General features: G+C 40.9%; 1 protein-coding gene across 1 annotated transcript in view; it reads right to left on the reverse strand.

Annotated features, from left to right (window-relative positions):
- Positions 1-13,968, reverse strand: part of LOC308122805 (CUB and sushi domain-containing protein 3-like) — a gene marked incomplete at both ends in the record, with an annotated part of 358,715 nt that overhangs the window by 28,752 nt on the left and 315,995 nt on the right. The window contains 9 exons of the mRNA XM_080484894.1: positions 873-1,046; positions 2,828-3,001; positions 3,846-4,040; positions 4,366-4,551; positions 5,221-5,409; positions 8,944-9,102; positions 9,381-9,569; positions 9,670-9,783; positions 11,435-11,515. Coding sequence (XP_080341020.1) covers positions 873-1,046; positions 2,828-3,001; positions 3,846-4,040; positions 4,366-4,551; positions 5,221-5,409; positions 8,944-9,102; positions 9,381-9,569; positions 9,670-9,783; positions 11,435-11,515 — 1,461 coding nt within the window. The remainder of the gene's footprint in view (positions 1-872; positions 1,047-2,827; positions 3,002-3,845; positions 4,041-4,365; positions 4,552-5,220; positions 5,410-8,943; positions 9,103-9,380; positions 9,570-9,669; positions 9,784-11,434; positions 11,516-13,968) is intronic.

Consider the following 13,968-nt stretch of genomic DNA (forward strand, 5'->3'; position numbering starts at 1 on the left):
TGTGGATTTTCTTTTAACTTTTTCTCAGTTATAAATACAGTTTGAAGAATATATTTCATATCGAATAATCAAATACACCCACGGAACACGAACAAACGTCCCAACAAATTGCTTTTGGTAGGTCTGTGATGAAGTGTTCCTTTTGTCTTCACACAACAACAACAACAACATGACTGTGGCTGCTTTTTCTTCTGAAAAGCTGTACAAAACCTCATCAGATCCAATGCTCCACTGCTGATTTTATTATTCTCCATCGACTGAATCTACCTGGTCCAGCTTTTGTTCATCACCATCAATATGTTTTTATTCTATTTACAAAGCAGTTCAACTTCAATTCAAAGTTTTCCATCAATAAAAACCTTGTTAAAAACTGAAATAATGGATTTCATGGCATTCTGCTTGATACGGCTGTGAAGTTGCAGAGGTGCATTTGAAGAATCAAACTTACTTCACAGCTAGAAAAACCATTTGCTTGTGTTGGCTTGGCTTTCAGTGGCTCTACGTTCGTCCTACATGAACACTGAAGAAATGCAGCCCAGTGAATCCCATCTTGTCAAAAATGAAACGTCTCTCATTGCTATGCCTCCAAAGTGATTTGTAAGATGCATGATATTGATTCTTCAACTTCAAGGATGAGATGCTGAGGTCTTTATCAAACCTTAGTCCCAAATTGCCTCTGCTTGACTTCAATTGGTCTGTTTGACGTGTACAGTACACGAACGGCTGAGTGTCTTACAGCATTCCTGTTGATGCTGAGCAATTATAAATCAATCTTTTAATGGCAATAACTTATATATATATATTTAAAAAACTATTCTGTCTATTATCAGCAGACATAACATGAGTTACGTTAAGTTTTGTGTTTTGCTTACATATGCAAATGGGCAGCTGTCCAGACCACTGGTTGTCCTGGAGGCAGATTCGAACCGATGATCCAATTAGTCGGTAGCCGGGCAGACACTGGTACACCACCGTGTCACGGTAGCCGTAGTTTTCCCCGATCACCTGACCGTTCACAATGCCTTCGGGGATGCCACAGTGTCCAGCTGAAAATCAGAGATAAAGACCCCAAAAATTAAATCAAGTACTTCTACATCAGGTATTAACTATCTTCATAATATTTCTTTATATGTATATATACTTGTATCAGAAGCTAACTGGCGGTTCAAAATTAGCATGCGTGTGACTGCAAGGAAGGATTCCTCACCCAGAATCAGGCTTTCAGCCTGTTTGAGCCAATTAGAGCAGACTAACAGTTTAGAATTAATAGCAGATTAATAAGATTACTGGTTACGTTCTAACAACACCCTCGTTTGGTTGGTTGGAAGGACACGTGTTGAAATGTCCTATGTGTGTATAAAGAGGGAAGTTCTCAGTGTTTTCACTGGAGGTGTTTCACGCATGTGATTCAGAGCAAACACACGCAGGGAAACATCAAAGTGAGTTTTCTGCCCCAAATTGGATCGCCGCTCAATTTTGATTAAGGCTCAGGTGGTCAGTAGACATGAAAACATTTTCACGTCTGCGTTACCACTTCGTCTGACATTTTTACCTCTCGACTGAACACACCGTGTCTGAAGGCACACTTGCGCTTTTTAAGGAATCAGCACTTGGTGAGAGTTTAGCAAACGGGGTTCAGGAGTCTCCGGACTCCCTGATCAGACTCACTCATGGAGAAGCGATAGACGTTTCAAAATGGATTCCATGTGTCAAAAAAAGAACGTGTATTTTCTGGTCAGGCCAATTTTGGATTGAATACTGATTTTGTTCTTCAGAGTAAACAAACAAACCAAAAAAAAAAAAAGCACTATTTCTCAGGTGTCTACAAAGGCTAACAATTTAAAGGCGGCCGGAAAAATTGGAAGAGAGGAAAAAAGGTTTGCCGCATATCACATTGTATTTGGGAAGCTGCTCAGAAGTTTTTTGGGGTCACACATTTTAAAGTCTTTATTTTGTTGGAGACAGCTTTGTGTTGAAAGGATGGAACCAGTTAGGACCTGTACAAGAAAATCTTACTTCACGCTCCATAAACGATCGTGAAGAAAAATATATTTCAAGGCTATATTTAGGTTGTTTTTGTAGGCTTGTAGATGTTTGAATTTCTCAGATCAAAGGGTTTATGTCAAAGGGTTTATATGTCATAACATTGAAATATCTGAATAAATAACTAAATTAATGGGAAAAAAAACCTGTACAGTGAAGTTAGTTAAGTATTGGAGGAGAAAAAAAAAGGTCATTGAATGAAAATGCTGCTTTTAGCAGTTTTTAGGCCTCTATTTAACATTCTTTTGACAGAATTATGCTTTCTCATCAGTTTCGGTTCAGTTTTTATTGAAATCTTCCTTTAGAAGAAAAAAAAAAAAAGCATTTCATATTCTCCTTCAGCCTCTGAAGTATTCTGGGAAGCGCTGTTTTTACAGAGGCTTCCTGGAGAAGTGACAGCACCGTGTCATAACATCTGGTACCTCTGGCTGACACCGTGACAGTAGAAAGCTACTGTTTCTCTTTGTGGATATTTATTTTATATATAGAAGAACATTCAGAATGAATTGAGCGAGTGTGCCGGAGAAAGCTTGTTGGTGAGGTGGCCGAGGTCAGCGGGAAGCAGCTGCTCAGATGGGCAACAGGTGCAGGGCACATACCTTCCCTCATTAGATTGACTTGAAAAATCTCATCTGTCCACCTCCTCCTCTAACAGGGCACTTTGGCCGTGTGTGTTCGTGGTGGCACTCTGCCAATCCCAAACCTTAAACTTGACGTTCTACAGTTGTGTAGAAACTGATAATCGTATTCCTGAATACAACAGCAGATCTGGATCTGTACATACCCAAACATCGTGTTTCCGTTCCGCTCCAGAGACCAGATGACAGGCACTCCCTGACAGCTGACCCCACCAGCATGAATCCGGCGTCGCAGGTAAAGATGGCCGTGGCACCAAATGTCATCTGAGTACCAATCTTCTTCCCGTTGGGTGGAGACGGCAGCTCACCGCATGAGATGACTGAGACACATGGTCAGACACAAGCAATTTAAAGACGGCTGTGCACGTGGTTTAGTGCAAAGTTAATTCACACAGCTGTTAGAGCTCATTAGTTTCAGTGACAAATGCTGGCGGTCCTGGGAAGCACTTTATTAGGCAAATCTGGTGCCAATATTGTGCTCCCACTTTCTTTAATACTCTGAAAAGCCGGGTGAGGATAAAAACTGTAAATTCCCAAAGGTCAAAAAATGATTTAGGAAAAAGTAAGAATAATTCCAAAAATCAATGAATAACTCTAAGTGGGAGGAAAAAAGAAAAGCTGATGGTGATTTCAGAAGAAAGTTAATGGGCATTACATCATCACAGGTTTTAGATCAGGGGTGGGCAATTAATTTTCCCAAGGGGCCACATGAAAAACCAGAGTTGCTGTGGAGGGCAGAGCCATTAGTTGACATCAGTTCTGCTCAATATGAATGCATTTCTCAAAGGAAAGCAGCTGGTTACATGATTTGATCAGCCACTGATGCAGCTCTGCTTCAGAATGTCTGTGTTGTGTCTGGTGATGATTATTCAAACTCTAATCCTTGAACACAGTGACACGTTCGCCTCAAAATAAGCACACTGCTTCACCTTTGATTCCAGTAAATAAGTATTTCAATGTCCACATCCCAGTAAAGACTTTAGCATAAATCATCCATTTTGTTTTATAATGAGCTCATACTGCTGCAGGGTTGCTGTTAACTCTGAAGGCTAAAGTGTCCCCAAACACAAGCAGTACAAACTTGTATTGGGTGCACAGTACAAACAAACTTTTGCTTCAGTGTCTATGTCTGTTTGACCGCCACACAATGTCCAAGATGCCCACCTTGGCAGTGTGGTCTCTCGTTCCTCCAGCTCCACACCCCGTTAGGTAAGCACTCGATGTGGGCGGGGCCGAGCCTGTAGTATCCTGGATCGCAGGTGAACACGATGCGAGTTCTGTACTCGTAGTGAGAGCCATTGACAATCCTCCATCGGCCGTGTTCCAGGGAAAACGATCCAATGCTGGGACAGACGACCACTACAGAGACAGATGGAGAGATCTCCTTACATCTGGGAAAAATTTGACATAAAGAAGGACCATCCAAAACCATGCCAAAGAGTAAATAGCTGTCTCAGAGTGGGGCCAAGTCACACTACCTCACTGATGCAGACTAATGACACACTTTAAATTAAAAGCAATCCTTGCCTCTGGGGACAATTATGTTACTTTGAAAGCTAATATTATTAGAATAGAAATATCTGCCTGTTACACTCATAGACGTTTATATCTGAGACTGTTGAGTCAGATGAGATAGTGACACTCCAGCATTGCGGTTCCTCCAACTGATCTCTGCGCTACTAACCAGAACATCGCGGGATCTTGTTGTGGTTGCTCCACGTCCCATCCGGCTGACAGATGGCTGACGTCAGTTCTTTGCTGGAGAGTCTGTACCCGTCGTTACAGAAATAGGAAACCCTTGTTCCCACCGAGTAGTCGGCTGTTAAAACGCCGCCGTTTACCGGAGCTTTGGGCGCTCCACATGACACAGCTGGAGGAGGACAGGGATTTACACTGGTTAGGGTGACCACATGCCAAGAGCTCTGATGCATGACTACGTCTGCCTGATTTGTACCCATAAGCATGCGTGAAGATGCAAAGCCTCTGAATGTATTGCATGTTTGTAAATCTGCACACAGTTCTTTTTCAAATGACCCCATCAAACTACAAATACACAATAAAGAGAGTGCTTGATATGTTTTTCAGATCTTGCTTAACCCTGGCTTAAAAAAACCTGGTTTGTGATGTTAGATAGTTTTAACAAACGGCTATACATCCTTCATTTGACTTTCTACCAGTGATGAGCTGTGCCTTTACATTGTTATGTGATGCAAGTGGATTAATGGCAGCAGCAACATAAGATTGGCAAAAGTTTTGGAACATACTTTTGGTGTATTCTGAAAATTACACAAAAAGATGGCAGAGAAAAGACGGCTCATCCAAAATAGTGCTGGTAACTGGAAAATGATCAAATAACATGGTGAATAACATGGAACCTGCAGATTCTTTTGATGCATGAGTGAAATTAAAGCTTAAGTGTGCAAATGTTCAAGCTTAATTAAAGGAGAACACAATCAAAACGACTTAAAGACACCTGATACTTTCAGTGTAGATTATTTTTAAGTCGCCACACAGCAAGTGCATAGGCAAATATTTGCACCTTGACAAGCGGGCACAGGGGAGTCCCAGGCGTGGTAGCCGAGTGCCGAGCGACGGCACGTTGCCGTGGCGTTGCCAATGAGACGGTAACCTCGGTCACAAGCCCACCGCACAACGCTGTTGATGTGTCCACCGCTCTGAGAGGAGATGGAGCCGTGGAGCGGGGAGTCCGGGGTGGAGCAGTACAGAGCTGCAGTGGGAAAAACACACGTGTGCAAACCAAGAAATGTGAAAAGATTTCACACCAGGAGATGCTTTGTCTCTGAAACGGAAAGTATAGAGGGGACATTGAAACTGACATTGAAACTGACATTGAAAATAACAAATCTTCAGTATTTTACTACAGCATATTATTCTGTACCCATACCTCAAATACAATAAAGTAATCTTGATTATGCATTTATGAGTAACTGGAAATATTCCAAATTCAGTCAGGAAATTACACCTGAAACATAAACTAGTCACTTAGGAGCAGCAGTGGCATAAAAACACGTGTTTCTCAGTGATACACACTGTAATGACCCGACATTTCTTCTCCAGTTGGTGAGATGACCAGATGTTATTAACACAGTAGGAGTTCGCTACCTACAAATGACAATAGTATTTCAATATGCAGAGAAGTGAGTTGCACGTCTAAAATTGGTCGTTCAATCAGTATTCATTTGCATCATGACGTTCTGGTTCAGTTTTTTTGCAGACTATGTGAGGACTGACATAGATTACTTTCTTTATCAATAAAACATCTAATAAAACTTTATTTGTAAAGCACCTTCCATGCAGGTTACTATAATAATTTCACGATTGACGAAGTAATAGTTAAAAAAGAAAAAAAAGAAGAAAAAAAGAAAGTTAGGACAAGAAAACAGTATAAAAAAAGAAAGTCAGGACAGGAAAACAGAAGACAACCAGGGGAGAAAAGCAATAAAAGGGTATTAGGATTATCATAACTGAGTGAAATAAAACAGGATTAAAATACACTTGGGGGAAAAAACCGAGAGAAAGAATAGAATAATACAATCACAAAAGAAAAAGGTGAAAGTGCTGCTAAAAAATGAATTAAAAAAATATATCTTCAAACCACATATCTAAAAAATAAGCAGTTAATGCTGCTTGGAAGAAGGACTATCTCAGTTTTAAATCCCTCGTTCATGAGTGCAAAACAATAGACTCTGTTGAAACTGCAGGAAAACTAAATAAAAAAGTCTGTGTCTCTATTTAATCAGTGTACATTCAGGCACAAACTGTTCTAAGCACTAACAATAACTTCAGACTGACTTCAAGGTTATTATTGTCTAAGTCAGCAGTTGTCAACGTGGGGGCCAGGACCCCCTGAGTGGGGCACCAGAGATCACAGAGGGGGCTTGAGGCTTTGTCTAACCTGAGCTTGTTAAAACTAGATTTGCACATTTCAGACAAAACACACTTTCTAGAATCTACAGCAAACCTGGAAAAATGCTCTTCGGGGCTGTGGCACGGTTGGTAGAGCAAATCATCTCTCAATAGCAATGTTGCAGGTTCGATTCCACGTGTAGAAGTGTCCTTAAGCAAGACCCTGAACCCCAAATTGCTCCCAATGAATGAATGTGATTAACAATGTAAAGCACTTTGGGGACTGTTCAAACAGTGGAAACGTATCATACAGTATAAGTGAAATTCAGCCATTTAATTCTAATAATAATGCACAGGTTTTATGTAGAGCTTTTCAAGGCGACTCAGAGACGCTTTACATTGCATTATCCATTGACTCTATACTTGATGGTGGTAAGCTTTTGGACTTCAGGTACTTGCGTACCGCTTGTGGTAGCCACACCTGGACGCTCACTGAGAATCGATGAACTAAAAGAGGCGTGAAAACATAAACTAGTCACATGGACGATTACACCCTCTCAGGGTAATCTGAAATGAAACATGTTTTCAAGCCAATTAGGATCCATCTGACCAGCTACATTGACGTCACATAATGAAATAAAGAATCCTGTCTGGCAAAGCTTTTTCATTGTACAATCAATGTGAAGAGCTACAGTGGGCATCAGCTCATACTGAAGACACTGACCTCTAACTCAACGGTTGTATGTAATTTTATGAAATATCCATACAACAGGAATCGTTAATCCTTTACCACACACAACATTGGCAGTCACAGGATAGAGTCTTGCTTCAACTGCAGCAACCTGTCAGAAAGCTACGCACTGTCTTTGTTTTTAGCTGGTTATTTACATTGTGCAGCTTCTCTTTGTCTCATCTTTGCACAAACATGCAAATCCACCAGTAAGCTATCTGCAGCAGCTCCATTATATTCTTCAATTGAAGAATAATAAGAAAAAAATCAGGCCCAGGTTCAGTAAGATGTTGACTTGGGCAGTAAGCCCTGTGTGTAACTCTCCAAACTCGGCAAGAACCCAAAACTAACTTCTTAACTGGCTTTATTTATTAGTAATAAGGCTGTTTAATATGTCCCCGTGGTGAGCGACTGGCCCACTATGTGTGTGGTGTGTTTTTGAACTTAGACAGTCCAGCGCCACTGAAGAGTCTTCGCTTCTTTTTCTTGGATTGTAAGTAGATACTTAATGCCAACGAAGTTTTGCACAGTTTTGTTCAGTGATTTCTAATTAATGCTCTCTGACATACTTTATTTCTTCAAGTGCTGAAAGTCGAATGTGGCAAAACAGCCAGTTGACAATATCTCATCAGATCCCATCTCGGTTTTTTACCCCTATAGAGATTTTAGGATTCATTGCTTTAAACAGCCGATTTTAATCATGCTTGAGCTTATTACAGTGAGAGAGAAATCAAAAGAAAAACAGCTTGTTATACTGGCAAAAACATAATGAGGAAATTACGTAGTTTTAACACGAGTTACATTTTGTCTTTATAATTAAAATCTCAGCATGTTATGTTGTCTCACAGAAGGAAGTGCGCCGTCCTACTCCAGACTGATTCTGTAAGTGAAAAATATTTGTGGACTCGAATCCTGTATTAGTACGCTCACAACATATGTTTAACATCTCTCACGGATGCTCACATTAATCACAGCCACAAGGAAGGTTACAGAGAGTGAGCATCTCTGGAGGCTTTTCTGTTATTCTTCAGCGTATAATTCATCATACAGAGCGGTGGTGCTTTAAAGGTTAAAGAAGCAGCCTCCTGACTTACAAGGTAGAAGCTAAATGGGATAAAAAAAAGTACCAGGTGAAATATTCTCCTCCCCTTAAAACATGTGAAATGCCCTTGAAAACAACACTCAAGCCTCATTAAACAACAGTCTAACATTTACACTCAGCAGGCCCAGGTGCAAGATTGTCTAAATGCGAAACTTGCTGTAAAATGGCATCTGGGCTCATCAAACTTCCCTCGGATAAATAAAACTTAGGAACGGACCCATAATGCAATTTAGTAAACGGCTTCGGGAGACAGACAGAAGTTTGGTCGAAAAGTGTGCTTTGACGATGAGGAAACGAGGAGCAAAGACGAGCTCAACTTACCCATACTGGAGATACTTTTTAATTAACTTTCTCCCCATAAACCCACAAACTGAGCAACTTTCACATCGTTAAAGACTCGCGGAACAAACGATTATCTCTGCTGTGACTCATCTTGGAGGTGGAATAGCTTTCTCTCTCTCTCTCAGAAGCGATCCCAGTCCTTCTGTCTGTCTCTAACTGTGTGTCCATATTTCCATGCATCATATGATAAAGTAGTAGTAAAATAAAGTTGGGATACATACTTTGGTACTCACCAACATAGCGAATTTTGAAGCCTTTCTTGTTTGTGCCATGGTCTGAGGACCAGCGGACGAGGAACTGGTGACCAGAAGTTGTGAGGTTAAAGGGCGTTGGCAGGTCGCCGCTCAGCGTGGCCAGAGTGGGACTGTTTGCTGTCGGTCCTGACAGATGAAGAGACAGAGAGAGTGAGAGAGAGAGAGAGAGAGAGAGAGAGAGAGAGAGAGAAAGAAAATTAATGAGACTGGCCAGATAAACATTTGTCTTTCCCTTTTAAGAGAGGATATCTGTGCAAGGTGGCAGGTGGCTCTGACAAATACTGAGCTTCAAAGCCCAATTTTTTTCTGAAATGTCTGCGTGTGAGCGTGTGTGTGTGTGTGTGTGTGTGTGTGTGTGTGTGTGTGTGTGTGTGTGTGTGTGTGTGAGTGAGTGTTGTTTTTACCATCAAAAATCTCCAACACGTCAAACTCTCGCTCAGTGTGGAAACTCTCAAAGGTTATGGTGACATTGTATCCTTTCTCTACTGTAATGCTCCACGAACACATTTGGAGGTTGGGATAACTTTCTGGCCAGCCGGGGCTCAAGATGACGCCTGACGAGTCGTACCGCACGTCATGCGCGGGGCATTGAACTGAAGGTGAAAACATGAGGAGTACGGTGGTTAAGTTGACACACGTGAAAATAGTAATGCAAGAACACTTTTGAGTTCTTGTGTATTGCAGTAGACAGACCTTGGCATGTTGGAGGCGCTGCATCCATCTGCAGTCTTTCCCCTAAGCGACAGGTTAAAATCTCACTGCCGACCAATGAGAATCCAGGATGACACCTGTACCTAATGATGTCACCTAGAGACACAAAGAAGAAAAGCAGAAAATGAACTCTCTCGTATGAATCCATCCGACAAACTTTACCTGCTTTATTTAGCTTTGAGTTGTCTTTGACGACTCACAAGGGGAAAAGCAGGATCCACACTGGGAGAAATTGCACAGAAGAAAGTCAGACGCATCAAACTCAATCCGTAGGCTGAGAACCTGATCGATATTTTACCCCTCTGGTGCATTTGGAGACAATTCTGGGGGTTTCATTTGTACATTTGCATGTTGTAAGGTAACTTCTTGCAAGTGCAACACATCAGCACATTCTCCACTTATTCACATCAGAATATTAAAACCACACGCACGCGCGTAGCAGCGAAACAGTTCATAAATAAATATTTATGGAGTCCTCAGGTCCAAGGTCCAAAATCTGTATAATCAAAGGAGTCATTTTTGGCCACTTTTCACCACATACGATTTCACGGAGCCAAAATACATATTTAACCTTGAAAATAAAGATAATATATACAGTAAAGCTGCATATATCAAAGTGTTAATGTTGCTTTTACAACATTGAAAAGAGCTGCTGAGATGTTATTTTTGTAATCAGACATTTACACACTGGGTTTAGCTGTTTAAGCCAAAACAAACTCTGAAAAATCAAAATTTATCAGCTGTGATGAAAGGCAGCAGGCAGGTGAGACAGTCGGATTTGATCCATATTTCAGTTGTCAAACTATTGAACCGTTCCTTTTATTTAAGTGTCACATTTGTGACCTCCATCTGAGAGATAAGAGCCCCACTGCTGTGCACAAGACAAAGATAAAAATGTTTTCTTTAAGCCTGATTTTCTGAAAGCTACACAGAGGGTAGTACAGGGAAGTTAAAGAGCCTCATGGGTTGCAGACGTCTGTGGTGGGGCTTTGCCCTTCATTCACCGGCAGGTGTAAACAATGTAATGACTTCCTATGAGGCGACAACAACACTAACTACAGTGCCATCTTGTTGCCTTATATACAACAACTGATTTATCAATGCAGTTTGTCAATGTACTCAGTATTTATAGTCGGACATACATCTGAGCTGCTATAGTCTCGCTTCGTACTTTCAACACAAGCTCAGTTTTGTGCCATAGTATTTGTTTCACATCGATGCACACAAATAACGTTTTACTCAGTAAACGCACAAGTAACCAACATGTCAACAGTGTCACTGTATCGTAATGAAATAATGGAATCATTTGCTCCAGTTGCTCACAATCACAGTTTATAGGGAATTCCACTGCGAGACATTTATTTGCACTGGCATGGTACAGCAAATTATCATTACTTCTACCTCGATTGAAAATGATCCTACATATAAGTTAAATGTTTTGAGGAATATAGGAGGAAACCCATGCACACTGAAGAACAACATGCAAACTCCAGACAGACTGCTACACCACCGTGTGGCCTGGCAACTTCTACTCAAGAATCTGAAAACGATTTCCATCCTTGTCAAGCCTATCATTACCTTGACAAGACAAAACGACACAGGACCATCATAAAACACCGGTGACTTTTGATTGCGATCTTTACGGCTCTTGTTATCGTGTCGGCAACTGGAAAGTAACAAGTTCCCAGTTCGCATCCTCCATCAAACTGACAGATTCACAGGCATTTTGGGGAGACAGACAACTCACCTATTTCCAGCTCCCCATCCTCCATCAGGATGTCAGCGTTGGACACTTCTGGAGGAGGCTGGCAAACCCTTAATTGGTAGGCTGTGGGAAGAGAGGACATGGCAGAGGAGAGCGGAAAAGAAGAGTGAGATCAGGTAACAATGTGTGAGAACGAAATCGTGACTGATAAATCTGTGGTCGGTCAAGATTGGATGAAAATTAACGTTGCACAGTTTGGTTGTATCAGGTTGACTTCACTCTTGAGGTTCAGGTGGGTTTTTCTTTTTTTATTCTGCAAAGCGTGGACTCAAAAAAACAGAGTGGATACATAGATATAGCACTGCCTTGAATCATAAAAAAAGGAACAGACTTTACAGCTTCTGAGCTGAAGGCTGTAATCAATATTACTGCATGACCGTAGATCACTCACTAACAGACAGAGAGAGAATTAGAAGGAGGGAGGAGGAAAGAAAGAGAGCGAGGGGGAGAGAAAACAGAGCTGCAAACAGGTGATAGAGAGAGAGAGGAAGGGAGAGAGAGAGAGAGGAGAGAGAGAGAGAGAGAGAGAGAGAGAGAGGGGAGAGAGAGAGGGGGAAGAGAGAGAGAGGCAGTGAAGGCTGTAAGTCAGGATGAAATTGACTATGAAAATGAGACCTGCCAATAGTATCTGCTGCTCTCATGCATATCAAAGCCCCTTAGCGTGTGTGTGTGTGTGTGTGTGTGTGTGTGTGTGTGTGTGTGTGTGTGTGTGTGTGTGTGTGTGTGTGTGTGTGTGTGTGTGTGTGTGCTGTCAGAACGTGTGCATGTATAGGTTTGAGCGCCGCAGCGTGCGAGGTGAGGATGACTCTGAGCAGTCATTGATCTCACTAAGCTCTTAGACCATTTTTATAGCTACTTCCTCATTCATGTCACATCGGTTTTCTCAGTCTCATGTCCATGACAACATTATCATGAGTGCTGGCATTCAGAACCTTGACCCGCAGATAAATAAATAGAAGGACAATGACAAAGATATATATCCCCCAACCAGTGGATTGATGCTTTTTTTTGGGGGGGCATTTATTTGGCATCTCAAACTAAATTTCTTCAGCTGAATTTGGTGCAAACAGTGACATTGTGAATTCAATTCAGGTCACGAAGAGACACAGAGGAACAAAGATATGAACTTTGTTCATTATTTTTGACAAGTTGCTTCTTAAAACTTCAGCGCAAACAATCAATAGTGATGTACACTCTTTCTGTGATTATCAGCTAACAATTCTACCAAACTGTCTCCGACCATTGATCTACTAGAGTAACCTGCCCGCCGTGTCTCTCTGCCGCCAGCTCTTTTGTTTCGCTTAAACACAATCTCATAACGCGGCGGTGACAAAATAATGCTAACAACCACTGCCACACACGTCAACTTTCATCCATCTTCCCTGTCACTGTCTGCTCGTCGTCCAATAAGGAAGTGGCACAGAAAAAAAAACTTGAATCCATCAGATGGCACTTCTCCTGTGTGAGCGTGACAGCTGACAGTAAAAACCTGCCAACGGGAATTCATTAGCTGTGTGTCATCTGTGTGGAAAAGAAAGGAAATCTGCTCAAAAAACAACCTGACATATTTTCACCAACGCTCACGGAACAGAAACTTTTTGAAGGGGAACAAATAGAGGAAGAGTGTGTGTGGGTGTGTGTGTGTGTGTGTGTGTGTGTGTTGTCAATGGTGAAAACAGTATAGAAAGTGAGAAAACATCACCCAACAAGGGGATTTTAATATTTTTTTGAAAGAATAAAACAACGTTGACATGATGAATATTTCATCCTGAGCTCTTTACTGCCTGGTGAAAATGTTTCCAAAACACGAGGATTCATTGAGAAAACAGCTTCATCCTGAGATCTTTCACGAACAGTGATTTCTCAACCTTGGAATGGCTGATTACGGTTCAGTTGAAGTTAAAGCATTATGGGTAACTTTTGGTGTCGCAATGACATAAGGTACTGACTTCAGTCAATACATTTAAATAAAAGAAAAGTGTTCAATCCATAGGAATAGGCAACCAAATACAGGTACTCACATTAACGGAATTTGAGTTGTGGTTTGGTATACTTAGACTTGTTTACTGCACGTGATTTGTCTCTTTTAAAACTACTGCTGCTAAAAATTAAAGTATATCTTTGGATCTCGATTTTTGTAGCCAATGTAATAGAGGCACTTGTGTTTCAATCTGCTTTTGTTTATAGAACAAACTTTAATCTTTATATACTTTGTTTGTCTGATAGAAGTGCTGTCGATGTAGATATTTCATACAGGTGAAGTGATACAAATGCAGGCTTTAAACAAAACTGTCAAAAAGTAACTAAAACTTTTAATGAAACATACTTAACAATTTAGTCAATGCAACAGTAGCTGAATTAATTACAAAGCCTCAGTATTCTTTTAAGTTCAAGTATCAACAAGATTACATTCAATAAAATAACTCCAATCAGATTATCACGCAAGAATTTAACATATTGTCCCAGTTATTAGCTTGTTTTTATATCATTGTTCTTGTGGTTATTGTTTTTAATAC

Source organism: Lipophrys pholis (assembly GCF_963383615.2).
Source record: "Lipophrys pholis genome assembly, chromosome: 17".
NCBI classification, from domain to species: Eukaryota; Metazoa; Chordata; class Actinopteri; order Blenniiformes; family Blenniidae; genus Lipophrys; species Lipophrys pholis.